Genomic DNA, 22,929 nt, shown 5'->3' on the forward strand with positions numbered 1-22,929 from the left:
CAAAGAAATTTAAAATAAAGTGGGGGAGGTCCTGAATTTTTTTTCTTACTGTTTACATTGAACAAATTAATGTTTTAAACAAAAATATATATTATAATGTAGTTGGGCTAGTCACAGAATAATTACAGGATTTAAGAAATATATATTAATTTCTGGGATACTATCTGAAGTATGTCCCAGGAATAGAGCACAGATATACTGAAAGTTTGGTAAATGCCTTCTTCCAGTTCTGTCTGTAACTATCTGTGTAACCTTTTGGAGAAAAAACATCAAAAGTCTTGGAGGCCCATCTTGAATGGGAGGCCCTGAACAAATGCCATCCCTATACCTAGTGTCGCCATGGGTTAGGGCCAGCCCTGGCTAGCGTTACCCTGACTAGACATATGCAAATACAATAAGTGACTCATTTAAGAGGTGTTATCCGAAGACTACATCAAATAAGGACATAAACCCCAGTTATGAGGACATCTGAAACCACAGAAGAGGGCCTCTTCCCTAAAGCGAAGGGACAAATTGACTGTCATTTGTGGGCTAAGATTTTGTGTGTGTGTGTGCGCGCTCATATATCATGCAGGCAGAGGTTTTGTTTTTATCTTTTGTTCACTCCAGCACCTTAGAATAATTTATTGTCTGATACATATTAGGTGATCAACTAATGTTTTTTGAATAAAGGAAGGTATGTATGAATGCACAGGTAAGTGATGATTCATTTTCTTTTTTTAAAAAGATAACCTAAACTTTCTAGTTTTAAAAAGAAGATAGGAATAAAATCCTTTTCAATAAGAAGGTAAGGAAAATAGGTGAAAACTAGTTATTGCTACCACGCATTGAGCTCCTGTGTCATCTTATGCAGTGGTTCAAAGCTTTTCACAGCATAGACATCACCAGGCGGGCTTGTTAAAGCCCATTGCTGCGTTCCCTCCCAGAGCTCTTGCTTCTGAAGCTGGACCCCGGAGCTTAGTGGTTCTAATGAGTTCCCAGAGGCCTATTGATGCTGCCCATCCAGGAACCACACTTTGAGAATCTCTCATATAAATTAATTCTAACCCCAAAATGTATAAAGTAGATGTTATTTCCACTTAACAGTTTAGGAAGCTGACTCTGTCATACAAAAACTTGCCAAGTATAAACAGCACATAAATGGAGTTCAGATTCAGGTCTATCTGATATCAATGCCTTCAGCTCAGATGCCCGTGCTGGGTAAGGGTGAGAGGTACAGAAGGTGGAATATCTTAGAATCTAGGACAGGGGTGTCCAAACTGCAGCCTGCGGGCCAACTGAGGCCCGCAATCCATTTTTAATTGGCCCGCAGCAAATTCCAAAAATATATTTAGTTTACTTAAATAAACCAGGTGAAGCAATACGTACTTCACCTCGAGTGAGTGGCCCGGCTGTTTGTGTATTTTACCGCATATGGCCCTTGGTAAAAAACGTTGAAAAAAGTTTGGACACCCCTGGCCTAGGAAGAGAAAAACAAAACAGGCAGGAAGGGAGGTGGGAAAGGTGGAATCATTTTGCCTGGGGCTATTGAGGGAAGGAGGAAGGACTGGGAATGGGAAGGTGGTCTAAAAGCTTTCCTGGAAAGGTAGGAGACCCTCCTCCTGGAATGCCCTCCTTCTGCTTTGCTGAGGCTGTAAGTCAGTTATCACTGCCTTGCCTTTGGAATGCCAGTCAGCTCTCCATCAGCTCTCCAGCCTATTAGAAGAGTCCATTTGCATTCAGAAATCTCTGCTCATTTATTGTCAAGCTTCAGAGTTTACTTATGGAATTAAGGTTTATTTTCCTTAGGTTTTAGGAATTAGCTTTTGAACCTTAGAAGAGTCAGGTTCCTTGACTAACTGCAGAATGAAGTTCTCCCTTTGGCATTCAAAACTTTTATCGATGTTATTTGAGCAACCAAGACTATATTACTGCCTGAAGCATACATAAATTGGAAGCGGCATTTATTTTATGTCTGCCCTTCTCCTCTACCTTTAGACTCCCAATCCATTTTTTAAATGTATTTACCTTGCTAGCTCTCACAGTGAAATAAATCCTTCTAGAATACCTAGGCCCCCAGCTTTCTGCCCGTCACAGCCTCTCAGCTGCTCCATATCCTCCGTTCGGAGGCTTCCTCTGGCAAGAACATCATGGATCGGGGAGAAGAGATGAAGAGAAGCATGTATTGAAGATGCTGGTGGCTGGAGCTCTGCCCCAAACAGAATCCCTTTTTCTTATGGAAAATTAACTTTAGGTCTCTTGCCTTCCCTCACACCAGAGAGAGCTTTGTGCTAGTGGGGGCAGGAGAGTATGGCAGCCATGTATGCTCAACTCGGAAACACCCAGTTGAAATTTAGAATATTGGTTAGAACTGACGAGGGCCTCAAGCTTGTCAAGTCAGTCAGCCTTCCCATTTCACAGTTGAAGAAACTGAGGCCTGATTACCGAGTTGCTTGCCCAGGGTCACAGTTAGTGGTAATGCTAGTCATCTGAGTGATTTCTACTCAGATGTTCTTTGTGCTGCGCCCAGCCGGTTACAACCACCTGTGCCACAAACGGAGTTAGGGACTAAGTGGTTTTTACAAAGATTTCAGACTAGGCTCTCATTCTTATGTCTTAGGACATCCGGAATGTTGTTCAGAGTAGGATTCTCTCCCCTAAGATTCTAATCATTCACGATCCCCCAGGTTGTCTGAGTAAAGTAGTCCCCAGTGTAGATATTGGCCCTTACCTTCTCCCAAGCCTTTGGTCCTGCTTCTTCCACCTGCTCTCTACCAGACAGACATATCTCAGATAGAAAGAGCCCCAAACCATGTTCTTTTAATTTCTTAAAATAGAGAGTACTAAATGCTCAACTTTCGTGGTGTGTGTGAAGGAGAGAGAAGAATGAATATGTGGTATATCCATGGGTCCTCTAGCTCCTTGCCATCCTGTAAATCTGTGAAACAGACCAGTGGTCCCACATTTTTAGATTTCATGGGCCAGTCAAATTTCCCGCTAATATTTTGGAACTTACATGGGGTCAACAACTTAATTTGCCAAATAAGAACCTTTTTGAAAAACCAATACTGCCCACTACTACCATTACCATTTTTTTTATTGTGGTAAAATATACATAACATAAAATTGACCATTTTCACCATTTTTAAGTGTACATTAAGCACGTCATATTGTGTGCAACCATCACTACCATCCATCTCCAGAACTTTTTCACCCTCCCAGCTGAAATTCTGTATACTAACTCCCCATTCTTCCCACCGCCATTCAACATCATTTCATTGTAAAAGGATCTTTATCACCTTTATTCTCCTAGTGTAAAAATGAGGGGCATTTCTTTAACATTGAAAAGAAAACTGTAACTTTATGCAGAGCCCATTCCTTTCCCCACTGCAGTGGGTGGTGACCCCCCTTACACAGCACTCTGTGACCAGACCCTCCATCCCATCAGTGGGATTGGACAGGGAGGGAAGATGGCAGCCGCCTTGGGGTGGTGAGAACCCTGGTGAATTGTGTGCTCAAGCACCCATTTTGGTTCTGGGGGGCCAAAAGGCAAATTCTGAAACAGCTGAGGCCTCCATTTATTCATCAGCAAGTTTAGGGAGCAGCAGCTTTTTCCTGCCCAGCTGCTAGTGGTGTTTCCTTCCCCAAACAAGCTCTGCTGGGTGTGGGGGAGGGGAGGCCCTCCGAGAGGCTCTAGTAGGGGGTGGGGTGGGAGGAGGGCAATACATTCCTTTTCTTTAAGGAACCTGACCGGACTTTAAGGTTAGAGCACAGTGGAGTGGGAGCTGTAGGGTTGATTACCTCTTCGTCATTGATTCATCTCACTCTGCCCCCTCCCCCAAGCTTAATGATCTTTCCATTACAGAACCCAGACCAGGAAGTGCATGACAGGTCGCAGCTGCAGACACATGGCTGGGAGGCCTGGGCTCTGGGCCAGTGGTGGGAGGGTCTGCACTCCTCTTCCAGCAGCGGGACCCCTACGCGCGCGCACACACCCACACGTACGCACGCACGCACACAGGCTCAGCTAGTTGTCCAGCTTTCCCCCTACAATTTAGTGGAAAATGGAAGGTGTTCTTATTTCTGTGTTGTAACAGTTGATGGCCAGTGTACTTTTGCTTTGAGTTAAGGACGTGATTATTAATAAAGGCGGGGGAAGACTCTCCCCACCCCCTGAGCATCTAGATCCCCTAAACTTCTGCCCATAGATGTGGTCCTTACTGGGTTTAGGGTTCTTCTGGGGGAGTTTTTCATCGTTGAGTAGAGGCACCCTAGCTCCTTTTCCCAAAACAGGACCCGCCAACATGGCTTTAGAAGCTTCCTAGGTGCCCTCGGGAGTTGTTGGGCAGAACAGTTTTAATGCCTCCGAAACCATCAGTTTTCCTCTTTATGACTCTACGAGAATGCCAGGTTCAAACATATTTTCGGGGACATCTAGATGCAAGAGCATGGGCGTTCCAAATATAAAGACCTGGGTTCAAATCATACTGAATGCGTAGAGCTGCCTTCATTTTTCTGTTTTGATGGGGGATAGCGCCTTCCACATACAAGTTTGCTTAGGAAATGTTAAGTTGTCCCAAACTGCGTCCTAGGGGGGCAGTTGTCACACAGGAGTTTCTGTCTCCACCACCAGCTGTGGTGTTGGCTTTCTTCCCTGAATCTGCCAAGGCTGGATTCCTCTGGTGCCAAATGTGAAGTGGTGACACAAACTTCTAGGAACTGTGAGCTTAGACTGCTCTTCCCTAGCTGTAGGGTATCCACCTTTTCTGAGTGGGGTCTGCACGTCTTCCACGTCTTACGTGACGTGACTTTCCTCTTCCCAAAGCAACTCTTTCTTGCTGGTACGGGGAGAAGCAAAGTGTACTGGGAATCCTTTTGGGACATGGGTGTAGAAGAGTGTTTTTTTTCTGGCTCTCTACATAGTGGAGTGTGTCAGTAAACAGTTGGGGTGAGAGATTTTGGTGGGGAGAAAGGAAGAGGGAAATTTCTCTTAAAACAACTCCTGGGCACATTCCTTTGTTAATCACTTAATTACAGCCTTGTCCCCAGCCTGAGTGCGCTTCCCGAGGTGGGAGGTAGGGGGAGGTGAGGGACATGACCCCTCGGAGGGAAAAAAGGATGGTAGGAAGGTATGAAGGAGATGGAGGTGGAGGCATCAGGTAGAGAACCCCAGACTCCGTTCTGATGCTATGCTACCCCCTAGCAACATCTGTTTGCAGGTTTATACAGAACTCTCTGGGCCCTGGATGCTTTCATTCTGGGTCTCCCGAGTAGGGTTCTGCGTGCCGGGGCCTCCTCCTGCCCAACTACTGGGGACCTGTTTTTGGGGGGTCGTGGGGCGGACGCAGGACCCTGGCTGCAGCTTTGGCGTGCGCAGGCAGCTCTGCACTAAATTACAGTGATGAAGTGGGACACACAAAAGACTGAAATCTTTTTTTAATAAAAAAACAAAACTCCGGCCCCAAGCCCCTGGGCTGCTGAATGGTGATGGCTTCCTGTCAGGATTAGCTGGGCTGCCTGGGCATGTGTGCACTGCCTTTCTCCTCAGGAAATACCTTTAGTAAGCCCCGGTGGGGTCCCCATGGCAACGCGCAAGGGGACCTGCTGACAGAGGCCATTCAGCCCACCATTGTTCCTTGGCCCCTTTGTCGGGAGCTGTATTGCTGCCCCTCTGGCAAACACAGCAGTTTGCACAGTTTTGTCAGGCTGAATGTGGAGTTTTTACATTTTAATGGGCTCTTCTGGCTGTGGCCCATTTGCATGCAAAATGGTCCTTCTTACTTTTTTCCCTTTTTCTATTAAAAAAAAAAAAAACCTACAGTCCAAATCCCCTGGGTCGGGGGACTGGTGACTGCTGCTGGATCAGGGTGTTAGAGCCCACTAATTGATTTGGTGTTCCCAAATCAATTTGGGAATTTGTTCCCACCCATTCCCGTGCTCCCCATTTCCACAGCTTTCCTTCTATCTTGGGGACATCGTGAGTTTAGGGCATCATGAAGCTTTAGGGCTTCCTCTCTGTACCCCAAGCCTTGTAGAATGATAGTTTTTCCCCAGGATTTCAGTGAGATTCCCCCCTCTGGCCTGGCCTTGCCAGACTAAAGTAAGTTTTCAGTTCCATTTCAAAGCCAAAGTAACGTAATAAAAAACCTTTGCAGAGGGCTCCCAGAGCCCCGCTGGGCTGTTCTGTGTTCCTTTTAAGTTTGCTTTCAAAGCCACCCCGAGTTCCTCCCCCACCCACAATTGCCCCCTTATTTATCTCTGGGGAGTTTGTGCCAAGACTGTAAACATTCCTGGACCACCAGTTCCCTCATGTTACTGAAGAGGATGGTGTTTTTCCCTAATTTTCTTAACTCAGAAATTCAAAATCCAAAGGATTTCATAGGGATGACAGAAATCCTGACTCTGGGACATCATGCCTGGGTTTTGCTGGGGGCTGGTTATTCAAGCCCTATAAACTTTGGAGTGTAGAATGTCGATGACACGCTCCTGACTTAGAGGGTAGGTAAGACATACTGTATATGGACCAACCCGCAGCTAAGCAACGTGAATAAGTACGAGATAAAGCCATGAAAATTTGTAAGTCACATTAAAAAAGAGATGAAGAACGTAATTGAGGAAGTCTTAGGGAGTGATGGAGTAATAGGAGGAGAAAGGCATAGGAGAAGCACAGTCCTTTTGGTAGGAGAAAGCAAAATAAAAGGGGCAGTGAGGGCATTGGCTTGGCTAAAGAGGCGGAACCTGGAGATTGGACAGCTGAGGTGGGGGAGGGGAGATAGTCGAGAGGCTCCAGATTCTGGAGGAGATTGAAACAGGCTCTCAGGAGTGTGAGGGATGGGATGCAGAGTGCCCATATAGAGGGGTCAGGGTTTGAGAGTTGGGACGCCCTGAGGATGTGTGATCAGAAGAGCTGGCTCAACAGTACGGCTGATGAGCCCCTTTGCCTAACGTTCTTAATCTTCTCGGTGGAGTAAGGCAGAGGTCATCAGAGATCATCAGCTCAGCTGTAAGCTGTAATCAAGGGTGAGGGGCTTGGGACATGGTGAGGTATCCGGTGACTGATCCAGGATTGAGCCAGGGACACAGGGAGGGAAGGAGGGGCTGTGCTGTCTGCTGGTGGCCGAGGCAGAGCTGTAAGTGCCTGAGTGGGTCGTCACTCTCCCACGTGCTTTGTGAGATGGAAGATGCTGTGGAGTGGCCCAGGACCCAGCATCTAGAGCCAGTGCTGATCCCTGTTTTGTGACTTTGAGAGGAATCCCGCAGCCTCCATTTTCTCATGTTTAAATGGAAATGAACAGGAATAAAATGAACATGAGTTGACATGCCTTGTGGAGTATCAAGTGCCGTACCAAAGAGGGCATTATTATCATCCCCAAGTCTGCCCTCCTTCTCCTCCCAATTTCCTCACCTGCCAAATGTGCACTCTCACACCTGCTCAACTTTAAAGGGTAGCTGAACATGAACAGGAAGGTGCATTTATAAGTTAAAAGCACTAAGTTATAAGGTAGTACTTGTGGGGCTGAGGAAAATGAGGGAATGAGAAAGGGAGGATAGGGCCAAAGCAACCAACTTGAGAATCCCATGTGCGAAGGGAGGAGATATTGGTGCCGTTTGACAGGATCGGTGGGCTGAACAGAAAGAGTTTCAGTCACTCTTCTGAAGTCAAGGTGTGCAAAGACACAGTAAAGGTAGAGGCTACCTTTCCAAGCGGTGGACCTGGGATCTGGATGTGTATGAATTCTGGAGAGCCACCACCTGGGTTTAGATGGTAGCCAAGCGAGGTGGGCCATCTTGGAAACACACACAACCTCTCTGTGCCTCAGTGTCCACTCTGTAAAATGAGAATTAATAATTGTGTACTTCATAGGGTGGTTGTGAGGATTAAATGAGACCTGTGCTTGGCACGCAGTCAGCTCCTGTATCTGTAGAGGGGAGAGATAATAATGATATCACTGCCATGGGGTTGCTATGTGTATTAAATGATAGTCTGTGTTAAAAGCCTTTGCAGTGTGCGGGATATATTGTAGTAAACATGCTGTAAGTTATTGGCCAGCGTTAGTATTACCCTTTTCAGGGTTGTTTAATGATGCCAAGAAAATATATGGGAAGGCACATGGTAAATTGCAAAGTGCTGTGCAAATATGTTGTTTTTCGTCCCTGGGTTCATGTTAAGTCGTGGGGTTTTGGGGATGGATAACTTCCAGACCAAAGTGGCTGTGATGGGACCAGAGCTGGTGAAGTGGTGTTTCGAAATACACTTTCAGGTATATTTTTGTCTATGTGTCATGAATGGCCTGCATTCATAGTCTCTGCAGAGAAGTGTGTTCCTGGGAGTTCGTTAGTGGTTCTGTTCTGTTCCACATAGGCCGTAGAGTGTGACCTCGTTTCCCAGTCCCCCTCATCCCGAGGCACACCCCTGCTCATGAGCACCTTACCTTTTCTGCTCCCCCCAAAGTTTTCACTTCCAATCTAAATCCCTATTTGTTTCCCCTCTTCCTTCACCCTTACGTCCCGCCTCTGCTGTGAACACTGCTGTCTGCTCTGACCACCGAAACTTTTAAGTTCTGGAACTACTCAGAGCCTGTGTTGGGTCGCCTGTACTGGGTTCTTACATTCTTCTCCAGTTGTCTCCTGTTGCTGTACAAAGTGCTTCATACGTACCAAGGTGTTACACAAATCTCATCACCCTCATTGGGACCAGGCCCAGGTTTGCTGTTCCTTTGCTTAATTGGTTTCTTGTTGCACAGTAGCAAGGGCTCACAGAGGCACGTAATGATCGCTATTTTGAAGAAAGTTCCCCATTTTCTTGAATTTTGGGGAACCGGGGTCTCATCCTCTCATAAGAATAGCAAGGTTTTTATGGGTTTGGGCCTCCTCAGCGTGTCGTGCTCCCTCCCCTCATGATGCCCAGGCCTAGCAAGAGACACAGAGACTTAGAATCAAGAACTTGGATGGACCTGCGAGGTGACTGTGGCAGGGTTCTGGCTAGTCCTGCCATAAGCAAAATGTTGCATCCTGTGGACTTTTGGGGAATGACAGAGCTGTGGTATTTTGGAGGAAAGTAGGAAGGGAGAGGGACTCCGAGGGGCTCCATTAACTCTCCTGTACCTCAACTTGAGAACACCATGGGAAACACAGCCCCCACCTCTCTGTCTTTCCAGCTGGTCCTTGATTACTAGCTGGTCCCCAGCTACTCCTGGTTTCCCCTGAAGGGATGGAGAGGCTCCATTAGAGAAGAGGCATAGGACTGATGATCAGCGTGTGAACCCCTTTCACTCCCACAAATGGGGTACCCGTCTAGCCTGCGCAGCCTTCCACTCGCCATGTATTCTGTCCCAGGAAACTGCTTCAGGACCAGAGGCCTCCTCAGTCTCCGCTTCAGGCTGCTAAACAGAGCCTTTGCTCTATCCTATTTTCTGGAGAGTTCTCTGAGGCATTGATGGCCTTCATCCTCTAAGCATGTTCAAGTCAAGCCGAACTCTAACCTTCCCTCTCCCGGTGTTGAGAATAGTAACTGTGTACTGTGGACCTTGAAGCACAATGCACCTTTTTCCCACAATGCACTTGGAACACATTGCATCTAGAGCCTGTAAGAGTGAATGAACACTGTAATTTGACTCATGCCAAACATTTTCAGCCTCCGACTAAGTCACCATGGAATCCGGATACCAAATGTCCTCTGGCCTCCATTCCCCACATCGTCTCTCAGGAAACAAGACGCATAAAGCGAGTGTTGTGGTTTGCTGCTTCCCTCACAGCACCCTCATTCCAATGCATAAGTTCTCCAAGAGTTGGACCGTTGATTTCAAGTGGCTGAGCAATCACTGGCTTTCTTTTCCTTCGTCTTTCATGGCCAGTCCAGTAAAGGGATCAGTTAGGTCCTTTCTTGCTAACTGACACCTAACAAGTGTAGCCCTGGCCCATTGGTCTTGACCAGAGAAAAGCCAGCTCAGAAAAGATGGAGCCACAGATGCAGGGGCCTTTCCTTGCTTGAGGACATACCTGAGGACACTGGAAAGACCGAAAGAGAATGGAGTGCAGTGACCTGATTGCTGCAGGCTACCAGTGAGCGGTGATTGTCTCCCATCAGCCACCTTCCATAGGACTCCACAGGTCAGGGCCGCTCTTCGGGGCGCTGACACAGATGGTCTGGGCCAGTAAAACCAGTGAGTGCTTGGTCATCTTTCCATCACCTCCTGGAAGGAAGTAGCATTGTCCCTACTTTGTCAATGGAGACTTCGGCATACGGGAGCCCTATTAGCCATGAAAAACCCCTGTAACTCAAGAACCGTTGGCTGATTTGGGGTTCCTCTAAAATTAGTCTTTTCCAGGTGCTAAGTTCAGTTCATGACCCAATGAGTATTTCCTCTGTTTCTGACATTGTTAGGCACTGGGGGAAAATTATAATAGTCGATCCTGCTCTGAGTTGCTTGCTATTTCTTAGGAGCAGTGAGACATGGACACTTTTGACAGGACACAATACACCCAACTGTTCATCAGCCAATGAATGGATAAGTAAAATGTGGTATATCCATACAAGGGAATGTTAGTTAGCCATTGAACAGAATGAAGTACTGAGATATGCTATAGCATGGAAGAACCTTGAAAGTATGCTAAATGAAAGACGCTGGTCACAGAAGACCACATACTATATGATTTCATTGACATGAAATATCCAACATAGGCAAATCTGTAGAGACAGAAAGCAAATCAGTGGTTGCCTAGACAGAGGGGAGGGGGAAGAGATGTTTCTTTTTGGGGTGATAAAAATGTCCTAAAGTTAATTGTGATGGTTGCATAACTGTGAATATACCAAAAAACATTTAACTATATGCTCTCAATGGGTGAATTTTATGGCATGTGAATTATATTTCAATAAAGGTGTTTTTCAAAAGAAACCATACAAGATGATGCGTAATTGCATGCAAATTTGTGTGATTCAGACAGTAGCTGTTATACAGAAAATTAGGGTAGACATACTAGTGCCAACTGAAGGCTTCTGCGTATCTCTGATGGTGCGCTCTGAGCAGCGTGGGGTAAGGGGACGCTAGAGAGATGGCTGCCAGCCGTGAGCAGAAGTAAGTTCTGTTGTGAAAGGAGGATGCAGTCAGTGCAGAGAACAGCCAGACTTGGAGTGGAAGGTAGGGAGCAGAAGCCGCATGGAGAGGTGGGAAGGGATGGTGAGAGGCCGTGGATGCCAAGCAGGGGTTTCGGTTTTATCCTGTACAGTGTAGGGTCTTGGTCAGGAGAAGAATGGGACACAGCGCATCAAGGCGGAGCATCAGGGTGAGTTTGAACTCCAGGGGCAGGGAAAAGAAAGCAGGCTTTGAAGCTTTTTCTAGATCATGTAGAAGAGTTTTGTGTGCACAACCTGGTTAGGATGAACGGGAAGTTAGGGCTCCAAGCCAGAATTGGCCGGAGCTGGTCTCAGCAGAGCTAGTGTCCCTTTGCTGCTTTCTCCTGGGAAAATGCCCGTGTTCTACTTGCTGCCTTTTGGTCTCTGGGACCTGTCAAAACAGGCTGTGATACCAGAAGCTAAGAATTTAGTTTACTGATTTTACTGTTTAACCAACGGCTGGTACAGATCACGAGCTACAAAATATTTAATCTGTGAGGTCATTGAAGGGAAATGAGATTGGATCAATAGGAGTGTCTGCTGTTTCCTGAAGGGTCGAGTCTGAACTGCTTTTCTTCTACTTGCTTTTGGCAAAACCACAAGCCATTAAAAATGGAAAGAATACCTTCTTTTTAAGACCCACAAAAGGTTATTTTTAATCAGTTGTGCGGTCTGCTCACCTTTGTGGTTGGTGCTCCTCTTGACCTGATTCACTAAAATAAATGAGTGCTAACCTAGTGGTTTCCAAACCCTTTTAAAGCAGCAACCCCCCCCCTTTTTGATGATTCAGTATTTACCCAATATTTAAGACAGAGCCCTTGGGTTGCAGACTTAGCTCCTCAGCCTCATTCGGGGCCCCACTGAGGAAAACTCCCTAGTACCATCTGTCGTCCAGGACACCCATCTCTTCATTTGTAAGGTTTCTAGCGGAAACCCTTTTAGCACTTCCGAATGAGTTCTTTGAAAATGAGGGTGATGAAGGAGGAAAGGGAGTTTAGAAAGGAAGACACGCAAGGGACAGTGTGACTGCACGTGTCATTATTGCATTATCCAGCAGGCATTTATTGGGCAACTCTGGTGTGCCAGGCACCGTAGTAGGCGCTGGGGATTTAAAGGTAAATACAATACATTCCCACCCTCGCAAGTGAATTGAGAAAGGGGACTTTCCTTCAGTGTGACAAGTGTCGTGGGACTTCACCTGACTTAGACTGGGGTTGGGAAAAGGCTTCAGGCAGAGTTACCAGCTGGGCTGAGAAGTAGAGGGTGAGTGGAGAGAGCCAGGCAGAGACACAAGCCCTGCAGGGCCACGGGGTGGGGTTGCGTGAGGAGGGGAGCCTCCGATGGTGGACCGGTGGTGAGAAATAAGGCTTCCCAGAGCAGTGGACACTAAATCAGGTGGCAGATAAGAGCTGCACCAAGCACATGCTTTGGTGGGGGGTGGACAGTTATGAGAAGATGCCAGAGTACCCTTGAACCTCCTGAAGGGAAATAGAAACTGGATTTTGCCCCTTGTTAGTGAAGAGGGGGATGCTCAGGAGACGGGTAACAGCCCGGCATGGTGGACTCTTAGGTGTGTCTGGCTTCAGCCCTTCTTGTTAGCCTGAGTGTGGAGTGTGCTGATCGTGAGAGGGATGGATGTGTGTGTGGCTGGGGTCTCATCAGATCTTGTGAGCTGTGGACCACCCGGGCTCTGGGGAAAGAGAGTCAAGGGGAACTGGACATGCATGACAGTGTGTTGGGGGAGAGGAGAGGGAGAGGAAGGTGGGAGGCTTGGGAGAGGGAGCTGTGCAGTGGGATGAGGAGAAAGGAGCTTTGTGTGCACTGGCTTAGGCTGCCAGCACAAGTGTGGGTTTGGTGGCAGCTGCAGGCCTCCGTTCCTAATATAGGCAAAAGCTCTGAATCCTCTGGCCCGACACCTGTTAGCTAGAGGCTCCCCTGAGCTGACCTCTCCTTGGGCTGTGTCTCCCCGAAATACATCTTATGTGTCTGACACATTGGGGCGCCAGAACCCCCCTGCTGAACCACTTGAACCCAGAGCCACCGGTTGAGAAATTGCCTTCTCTCAATTTGGGTAAGGGCTGCTGGATTTTTGAGGGGTGGGGTTTCTTTACCTGTTACCAGGGAAAGAGGTGAGGCTGACCTAGCCAAAAGGAAATGGGGTGTTCCTCTGGGAAGTGGCCATTTTTGGCAAAGAACTAAGTGTGTGGGGAGGGGGCACTCTGGATACAGAAGTCCTGGAGAGAGCTGGCCTTGCCCCCTGGGACGGAGGGAAACGGAATGTGAACCGCTTAATGCTGCTACGGCTGCTTCCTAACTTTGCCTCTTTCTTCCTGTGACCTCTGGAGGAGGTGGGTAGAGGAGAAGAGATGGGGGTTCCCAGGTAGCCGTCCTTTTCCTCACTGACCCATGTTCCAGTCCCCACCTCCCCAGCTTTGTGGCCCCTGGGATATGGCAGCTCAGTGCAGCTAGCGTAATTCCCTTTGTCTCTCCCCTCCTTCCCTCTCCCTCTCTTCCTCTCCGGTCCCTTGGTTCCTCTTCCCGGTCCCTGTGGGTGGCTGCAGCCCAGCCCTGGGGAGCCCCTGTGGAAGTGGAGTCCTTCCTGGTCCACCCTGGTGACCTGCTGCAGCTTCGCTGTCGGCTGCGGGACGATGTCCAGAGCATCAACTGGCTGCGGGACGGGGTACAGCTGGTGGAAAGCAACCGTACCCGCATCACAGGGGAGGAGGTGGAGGTGCGGGATTCTGTGCCCACCGACTCTGGCCTCTACGCTTGTGTGACCAGCAGCCCCTCAGGCAGTGACACCACCTACTTCTCCGTCAATGTCTCAGGTTGGTAGCAAAGCCCTGCCCTCACCCTCTCCTTGGATCCACCCCTCCAACCTTCTCTGCTAGTTTCAGGGGAGGTGAACCTCCTCCCCGTCCATGATCTGCCCCCACTCTGCTTCAGAAACTGCTGCCCACTAACATTGCTCCCTGCCCGCCGCGCGGCTTAGCTCTCGGGGGTGACCAGGTGGTGCTTCCTGATCTACCTTGGAGGTGATTGCTGATACTCTTGGGGCAGTAAGACCCGGATTTTTACAGCACCACTTGCCCAGATCTCCAGGGTGCTATGTGGGGACTCAGCCAGCTTCCAGCTTCTCATTCCCTTGCCATTTGGACTTGGTACTCGGCTTGGTGATTAGAGCCCCTGAATACATTGTGAGGTCCCTACTGTGATGGGGAAGGATCCAGGTGCACCGCCATATCCACAGGCTTTATGGAAAACATCTGTCCTCCAGCTTCTAGAGCTGTGTTAGGGCAGCCAGGGAACCCTAGAGCTCTGCAGCTTTGGGAATCTGCCATTTTTAGAATGCGACTTTCACCAAAGCAGGACGAAATGAAGTAGAGCTGAAATTTCCTTTATGCCATTTGTGCATCCGTAGGGTGCGGGCTTGGCACCTCCTCCACTCAGACATCCTTTATAACCTGCCCCTAATGGGGATTTAACCTCCTTTATTTCCCTCCAGACCCCCAAAAGCACTAGCAAGGACTGTAGAAGGATCTGGCATGAGCCCTGATTGGTGACCACATATGTGTCAAGCCTCTTAAAAGGGATGGCTATGAGGGGAGAAGTGTTGGCAGCTGCGGACTGTGTAGTGGCCTCCCTCTCTGCTCTGGTTAAGAAGGGCAGCTTCCAAACCTTAGCAGATGCATGCTAGAAAAAGTCTGACTGTAGGTTGTTCAGCCCATGGCTTTGGAAATAGTTTCTGGCCTCAGTGTGCCTGGATCTGTCTGGGTTTCCCAATGGTTAGCAGGTCAAAGGAGGATACAGGCTCCCTGGGTGCTAGTCCTGAGACCCAGCACACCGGGTGGCTCCATCAGGGGGGCGAGCCCTGAATGCAGGGTGCAATTCAATTACAGAGGACCCGCTGACCCTGCTGGAACTGCCCAGTATAATGACTCTGGGCAGAAAGGGGCAGTGCGTTGGTTTGGGGGAAGAAAGGGGACAAGCATCGAGCGTTCGGTTCTTAATGAACTGTTTCTATCCCTCTGAGAGACAATCACTAAGGGAAGTCACTAAGGGCCTGGGAGTCAGTATGGGGAGGGTGTCTGCTCATCTATAAGTGGGTTGGCCTTTATGTTTAGGGGGTGGCTGTTGATATGGGTGGAAATCTAGAGAGCCCGTCTTCCCTTGGAGGGACCTCAGTACCCCCTTCTCCTTCCCGTAGATGCTCTCCCCTCCTCGGAGGATGATGATGACGATGATGACTCCTCTTCCGAGGAGAAAGAGACAGATAACACCAAACCAAACCGTATGCGTGAGACACTGTTTCCTACCTTACTGCCCTGCGGGCCTGGCTATTGGGTTTGGGCGGGAAGTGGGAGGCTCGGTTGGCTGTTTGGAGGGCGGGAAGAGAAGCGGGCATGTGGGGTCACCATGCTTGACAGTGGGATCCTCCGGGCATCCCGGGCAGTGTGGGCGTGGTTCACAGTTGTTGGGCAGGTAGTGGGGTGCCTCCAGGTCCTGGCCTGGGCCCCTGCTCCCGAGCCTCACCAGCCCCCTGCCTATCTCTTGGCTTTCCCTGGGCAGCTGTGGCTCCGTACTGGACATCCCCAGAAAAGATGGAAAAGAAATTGCACGCAGTGCCAGCCGCCAAGACAGTGAAGTTCAAATGCCCTTCCAGTGGGACTCCTAACCCAACATTGCGCTGGTTGAAAAATGGCAAAGAATTCAAACCTGACCACAGGATTGGAGGCTACAAGGTATGTGTGTATATATGAAAGTTAGAGGAAAAGGAACGGGCGAAGTTGATTTAGAAAATCCTTATTATATGCGTTTAATTATTTCAAATAGAGCTTTTTCACTATAAAAGTAATGCATTTTAGAAAACTTTCAAGTACAAACAAGTGAAAATACAGTTGAAATTTTTTTGGTCTTTTTCCCCATGTATATGGTTTTTAGATAGTTGATTACATCGTATATGTAATTTCTTATCTTGTCACTTGTTGACATTATAACATGAATCTTTTGCCATGGGTTTGAAAGATAATTTTTCATCACTGAATAATATTCCATTACTAAATTGTCCCATAATTTGATGAATTATTTGTGCTATTAGTTATTTTCTAGTTTTTCAATATTATAATTGTTACCATGAATGTAGTTGCACTTAGATATTTGTCATCATTTTTAAATGTTCTTCCTTAGGACAGATTGTTAGAAGTGAGGTTACTAGATCAATGTACAAGCATTTTTAAGGCCTTGGCGCATATTACCCAGTTACTTTTTTCCCCTGGTAATTAGGTAATTTTATTTAATCATTCGCTTATTCATTTATTACGTGAACACTGCTTCAACACATGTCTTTCCAGAAAGTAGAATAGGCACGAGAGAGTTCAGAGTACGATGGGAAGACATAAAATTTTATTGTGATATTTGCTCTAATGGAGGATGATGCGGATAATGAGTTTGGGTGTGGTTTTATTTTTAAATTTTATTTTATTATGGTAACAATTACTCTCTTAAAAAGGAAAATCAATTCTCCCTCCCATACCAGCGTATAAGAATGATAAGCTCATGATAACTTTCGCCAACAAATTTGATAGATGATAGTGTCCCATTGTTCTCTTGCGCGTTATTTTGCTTACGAACAGACTTAGAATTTTCATTGTTAATAAACGATTTCCATTTCCTGTTGCGTAAATTGTCTGTTCATGTCCTTTGCCCATTTACACTGTAGGAGGAACATGTTCATTGGAATCCCTTTAGAGTCTCTGATCAACCTTATAGTCCCTGTTTCTCTCCCATCTCATCCAGCTGCTCTTTTCTCAATCTTGTATGAGAAAAGCAGAGGAGATGAGAAAAATCGGGAAACACTGTACACTAATTCCCCAAATGCTGTGAGCACGGCAGCGTGCTGGGAGTGGTACCAGGCAGCACTCCTGCCCGTACAGAATTTCCAGCCTCGTAGGAGGCCTCGTAGGAGGGCAGCTGTCCCTGAGCACTGTCATGAAAAGCAGGCTGTGCTCAGTGCTTCATTAGAGGTACAGTGAGAACAGTTCTGATCACTGATTGGGTGGAGGAGATGATTTTTGAAAAGAGACATTAAGGGCAGACAGGGCCGGACTCTTAGCAGGGAGCCGATCCAGCACAGGAACAGTGTGGATAGAGCGCAGAGTGGGGCAAGTTCCCTGAGTATTTGGGAGCACGCGGAAGGCACCTTTGTCCAGATCACCATGGCCTTAGCTGCTGGGGGCAGACATCCAGAGTTCCTCACACTCAGTTTGCCTAAAGTGTTCTTTCAGAGTGTGCATGGGCTGGGGGCGGGCAGGCCATGCCTCGCGGTGCCCCACGGGCCGTGTGCTCTGGAGTCAGATTGGAGGGTAAGTGCCACAGGGCACCAACGCTGCCAGGTGGCTTCCGCCTGTGTTGTCCTGCAGACCCTCACTGGAGCCCTTCGGCATGTTTCCCCTCAGGTCCGGTATGCCACCTGGAGTATCATAATGGACTCTGTGGTGCCTTCTGACAAGGGCAACTACACCTGCATTGTGGAGAATGAGTATGGCAGCATTAACCACACCTACCAGCTCGATGTCGTGGGTAAGAATGCAAATGGCGACAGGAGCTTAGAGGGAAGAGAGCAGGGGCTCGGAGAACACAGCTATGGGGTCCAGGTTGAGTTCGGGATAAAGTCCGCCTGGCGTTGGCACTGAAGAGCTTGGTCAGTTTATGCCACTTTCCTCTTTTGTGCCGCGCTTTTCTTATCTGTAAATAAGAGCTGAGAGGATCAGATAGTGCTATGACTCATTATTAAAGTGAAAGGTGCTGCTGTTGATAGTCTCAGGAGGGGATTGGAGTAGCGATGTTAAATTTAGCCTAATAGTAGCTATTGCTTCATGAACGCCAACAGTATGCTGGGCACTTTAAACACATCAGCTGCACTTCTCATGGCACCCCTGCAAGGTAGGTACAGAGGAGCCTGCTGAGGCTCAGGGAGTCAGGCTCTTAGTTCATGCAGACTCCAGGCCTGTGCTGACTCCAGGGCACCGCATGAGAAACTGGGTGCTCCGACTGCATCCTGTTCATTCCTTCTCCACGTTCTGAATCTCATTCTCTAGAGATCTTAAGGTAAAGAGTTACAGCCAGCATTCTGTGTTGGTTTTGAGGAGATGGCCTTAAAAGAAACTTCTGGTCTGTTAGGTGTGGGGCAGGGTCTGCAGTTCGGCATTTCTAACAAGCTCCTAGGTGATGCTGGGCTGTTGCTCTCGGAACACGCTTTGAACAGCAGGAGTCTAAGTGACTGTAGTTTTAGTTAAGGAAAAGTTGGTCTGAGGGTGGGATTAGATAGGGTTCTCCATGAAGGCTATGGAGACTTCTTTTGCCTGTAAACGCGGAGGCGTTTGCCTTGGGGAGGAGGTTCCTCATAGCCTAGGGCCTGAGGAGAGGACGTCCCTTCTCCCAACTCAGGTTCGAGGGGCTTAGCAGAGGGGCTGGGCAGTGCACCGCCCATTGCAGGGAAAGCCGAGGGGTGGTGACCTTGTCTTTGTGGTCTTTGAGATGCTCTCTGTCGGCCAGGAGGAAACCGTTGTAGGGCCTGACATGCCTCTCCTCTCCCTTCCTCCCTAGAGCGGTCCCCTCACCGGCCCATCCTGCAGGCAGGGTTGCCTGCCAACAAGACAGTGGCCCTGGGCAGCAATGTGGAGTTCATGTGTAAGGTGTACAGTGACCCCCAGCCACACATCCAGTGGCTAAAGCACATCGAGGTGAATGGGAGTAAGATTGGTCCGGACAACCTGCCCTATGTCCAGATCCTGAAGGTAATCTTGGCCCCAATCTCTGTGGGCTGGGTGCTGGGAAGGAGACCAGTATCTCCCGGGGCCCAAGTGCTGTGTTCAGCCTCAGTGCCCAGGATTGGGACTCATCCCTTACCCTTCAGGCACATGTTCCATCTTAAATAGGGACAAGCCACGTTCCCCAGGACTAGAGACAGGTCACAGAGCGGAGGCGCAATGGGAGGTAGGTGGGGCATTACTGGTTTTTAAAGCGCTTTGAGAGTGGCTCAGGCTTTTGGGTCAGCTACTGAAGGAAGGCATTTGGACTCCTGCTTTTCCCATTGCCCGGGACCGAAGCCCTTCCAGCAAGCGTTTCCCCGTTTCCACGCTGTTTCCCAAGTCACATTCTTGCTGGTAAGATGAGGCGAATGATAAGGGCACAGCTTATCGTAGAGGTAGAAAAGCAAATGCCACAGGTAAATTCTAAGCAGTATCAGGAGTAATGGCATTTTCTTCCTTTTTCCTCTCACTCCCAGACATTTGATTGTCCCTGGATGCTCCATTAATCCAGGGAAGGTAATTGCCTAATTCTCCAGTGGATCTTGCAACAGGAAATAACCAGAAGCTGGGAAAGTGGTTTACCTCCTGGTCCCAGAGTTAGACCTCATCCTCCCCTGGCGTGGCTGTCCCAAAGATTTACTGGCTATCCCTTCTCTTCACTACTGGTGCTGAAACTGCCGTGTAGGAAATGGGGCCATGGCTTTGGACCTTGGCCACTGTCTCTGGCCATTCGCAATTTCTGCCCAAGTCCTGGAGCAGTGGGTTCAATACAAACAGAATGTTTGATTGGGGGCAGTGACTTTTTTTTTTTCTGGTTTATTTTGCTGTCAAATGTTTTGGACTTTTGAACTCAACTTATCTTCTTGAAAAGGGAAAGATGATAAATCACACTTAACGTCTTCCTTGCCTTAGCTCCCTGCCTTCACCTTACGTGGGAGCAAGGTATGGGCACATCTCAGTGTTTGCCCAACTGACTGGCGTGTCATTGGTTTGTTCCAGCATTCGGGGATTAATAGCTCGGATGCGGAAGTGCTGACCCTGTTCAATGTGACAGAGGCCCAGAGCGGGGAGTATGTGTGTAAGGTTTCCAATTATATTGGTGAAGCTAACCAGTCTGCGTGGCTCACTGTCACCAGACCTGTGGCAAAAGGTAATGGGGAGATGGATGGGGCCCTGTGCTGGGAGTTTGATTTTGGCCCCAAGCTGCTGGGGCAGGTGGGGAAGCCAGCGCCCAACTCTCCCTGTTATCCTGCTGTATTTCTAGTGCCCAGAGCCATGGAAAAATACCCGGCCTGGGAGGCTGGTTTGGTTTGGTACTGTGTTGGTATCTGCCCCCTCTGTGCCTTCTGTGTATCCCCTGGCTGTATGTGCACTCATGAGGACAAAGCCTTGCTCTGTTACGAATGATGTGCAGACTGAAGATTTGAGCAGTGGCTCTGAGAAGGGACTAGGCGTTCCCATGTAAACCCCCATTCTCATGCTGTGTGTGTGTGTGTGTGTGCGTGTGTGTGTGTGTGTGTGTGTGAGAGAGAGAGAGAGAGAGAGAGAAAGAGAGAGAGGCGCTGCAGCACCCATCCATCCCTCCTGTGTGTGCCCTCTGACTCTCTTTACCTGAAACCAAACAGCCCCCCGTCTCGCTGGGCCCCATTTCTCCATGCTGCCCACTGCCCGCATGCTTAGATGGGCCAGGGGCTGCCAGCGTCTGGTGAAGGGTCATAACAGCCCCCGGTCATCTCAAGTCTGCCGGAGTTCCTCCCTTAGGGTCTCACGCTCTTTCTCTAACAGGTCTCGCTGCCTGGTGGTTTTTGTTTGTTCATTGTTGCAAAGGAGACGCTGGGGAGCATCTCTTCTCTGGTTTTTTCCCCCCTTATCTTTCTCCCTCCCTTTCTCTGTGTCTTGTAGAGGTCTCATGTCCTGTGCTTGTCCATTTTGCTTCCATTGTCTCTTCTAGACTGCCGGAGTTAATACCACCGACAAAGAGATGGAAGTGCTCCACTTAAGGAATGTCTCCTTTGAGGACGCGGGGGAGTATACGTGCTTGGCGGGTAACTCTATCGGACTCTCCCATCACTCTGCATGGTTGACCGTTCTGGAAGGTATACACTGGACTTCTCCTCTCGATGTCCTGCCCTTGCCACGGGCACGGGGGGAGCATGCATTGCGGGGCTGTGGGGAGACACAGAGCCGGGAGCGGTAGAGGAGCAGGCTCCGTGGGCCGGTGGGCGGCTCCAGCAATTTCTCCAACCTGGAGGGTTGATTCCTCTCGGCTCACACAGGAGCTTTCCTCGTTTTGCAGGAACACAGAGGCCTCCCACCTATACACCTGCATCTGGCTCTCCCCTTGGCCAATGTAATGCATGCATGGGATCTGGACTTCACTTGCAGCCGGGCTCTCTTCCAGGGCAGGCTCCTTCCATCCTTGGGTCTAGCAGCCATCCCTGATTTGTCTGATCCTTTTTGCCAGCCCCAAAAGTCTCAGAAAGGGCCCCACTCCTCCTTTCCCTGAAGGTAGGCACTCTGTAAAGAGAGGCTTGCTAGCAGTGCTAGCCCACCCTCCTGTGTGGCCGACCTCTGATGTCAGAGGAGCGATGCTACCAAGCCCAGTGCGCTGGAGCTGCCTCGGGTAGCCGTGGGGGGCTGGAGGGTGCCCGTTCACCCTCTTTGGCTGCTGACGTTTCTCCTCTTCTAAGAGGGGAGGTGTGTGTGTTGGGCTGGGAAGGAAGGAGCCTGCAGCTTGCTCAGGTGCTGGGCCGGTGACTGCGGGCGGAGCTGGTTGTCACTGCCTCTTTGAGGTCCTGCATGTGGGTGTGGGCGCTGTGCTGTTCTCGTCACTGCGGCAGCTTCTCCTCGCTCCTCCTCTGCCCTGCTTGCCCAATAGGGTCTGATAACACCCCTGCTGAGGCAGAGAAGCGTTCTGTTTTTGTCATCGTCACTGTCTTTGTCCCATGTGTACTCCCACTCAGTTGTCTTTGTTTCTCAACACTGGGGAAGGAGAAAAACAAACACTTCTTGTTATCAGCTCTGTTGTCTCCTTGCCAGGCCCCGGAAGTTCTCTTGGGGCTCAGTTGGGGTCATACCCGGTGCCTCTTGGGGGAGGCCCCCCAGGTGCCTGCCTCTGTGACTGGCTGGGGTTTTTTAAAGGGGAGGGTTGGGAGGAGGGCTGTGGAAGGAAGAGGGTTGTTCACGCTGGTGGGGGGGAGGGTTCCACGCAGCCAGTGCTGTGATGCTGGATGTACACCCTCCCGGTCTCCTGTGGACGGGAATGGTGGTGGATCGAATGGACGGGCTTCTGTGGGAATGGAGTAAATTTAAATTCTAAGTGGAAGATGAGAGAAAAGAGTAAAACACGCCCGCCCTCCCCCCCCCCCCGCCCCGACCATTTCCTTCTACCGTTTTAGGAGTCAGGGCCTGTGAGTAGCATTCTTAAGAACTGCAGAAAAGTTTGCATTTTTCATCTCAAGCAGTCTAAGACATGTTTGGAAATTAAGTCAGTTTTGCCTGTGGTTTGGCTAGGTGAAAATGTTTACACATCTGACTTGACAAAGATGACATAGGTGAAAGGTGAGATATTTAAGTCAGGACACAGACACACCCTTTCTTCCTGCCCTCATTTGTCCTCATTCTGCGAGTGCCACTATATGCCAGGTGCTGTGGCTTACAGAAATGAACCAGGTGCCATCCCAACTCTCAGGGACAATCAGAGACAAAAGCCTCTCAGAAAGCAGTTCAGCTGTCCCCATGTGATTATGTGTGTGCCCACAGTGCGAAGGCACTGCAGAAAACAACCGTGTTTCCATGAGGAGGCTGAGAAAGGCATCCAGACGAAGGGACTTCTCAGCGATCCCTTGCAGGGTGCCTGGTAGCCCAGCAGTCCAGCTGAGCAAGGAGGGCTCCTGAATTAATGATGATGGGCCTCGTGAGCAAAATAGTTCCATCCATCCCTCGTGGGGGATTCAAGTCAGGATCAGGAAACCTCCAAGATCCTAAGCTGTCCGATCTGCTTAGTGCCAGAACCCCAGTCCTAGC

General features: G+C 49.1%; 2 protein-coding genes across 15 annotated transcripts in view; one reads left to right on the forward strand and one right to left on the reverse strand.

The window, feature by feature from the left end:
- FGFR1 (fibroblast growth factor receptor 1) overlaps positions 1–22,929 on the forward strand; it is a 46,416-nt gene that overhangs the window by 17,381 nt on the left and 6,106 nt on the right. For 5 of the 14 annotated variants that reach the window (XM_033104193.1, XM_033104187.1, XM_033104189.1 and 2 more), the window contains exons 3-8: positions 13,654–13,920; positions 15,300–15,389; positions 15,662–15,834; positions 17,548–17,671; positions 18,698–18,888; positions 20,855–20,999. In XM_033104193.1, coding sequence (XP_032960084.1) covers positions 13,654–13,920; positions 15,300–15,389; positions 15,662–15,834; positions 17,548–17,671; positions 18,698–18,888; positions 20,855–20,999 — 990 coding nt within the window. The remainder of the gene's footprint in view (positions 1–13,653; positions 13,921–15,299; positions 15,390–15,661; positions 15,835–17,547; positions 17,672–18,697; positions 18,889–20,854; positions 21,000–22,929) is intronic. The other 9 variants (XM_033104188.1, XM_033104192.1, XM_033104194.1 and 6 more) reach the window with 3 other exon arrangements.
- The window catches only part of LETM2 (leucine zipper and EF-hand containing transmembrane protein 2), a 29,199-nt gene continuing 27,280 nt past the window's right edge, over positions 21,011–22,929 (reverse strand). The window contains exon 11 of the mRNA XM_033104207.1: positions 21,011–21,885. Coding sequence (XP_032960098.1) covers positions 21,880–21,885 — 6 coding nt within the window. The 3' untranslated portion in view covers positions 21,011–21,879. The remainder of the gene's footprint in view (positions 21,886–22,929) is intronic.

Source organism: Rhinolophus ferrumequinum, chromosome 4, assembly GCF_004115265.2.
Source record: "Rhinolophus ferrumequinum isolate MPI-CBG mRhiFer1 chromosome 4, mRhiFer1_v1.p, whole genome shotgun sequence".
Lineage (NCBI taxonomy): Eukaryota > Metazoa > Chordata > Mammalia > Chiroptera > Rhinolophidae > Rhinolophus > Rhinolophus ferrumequinum.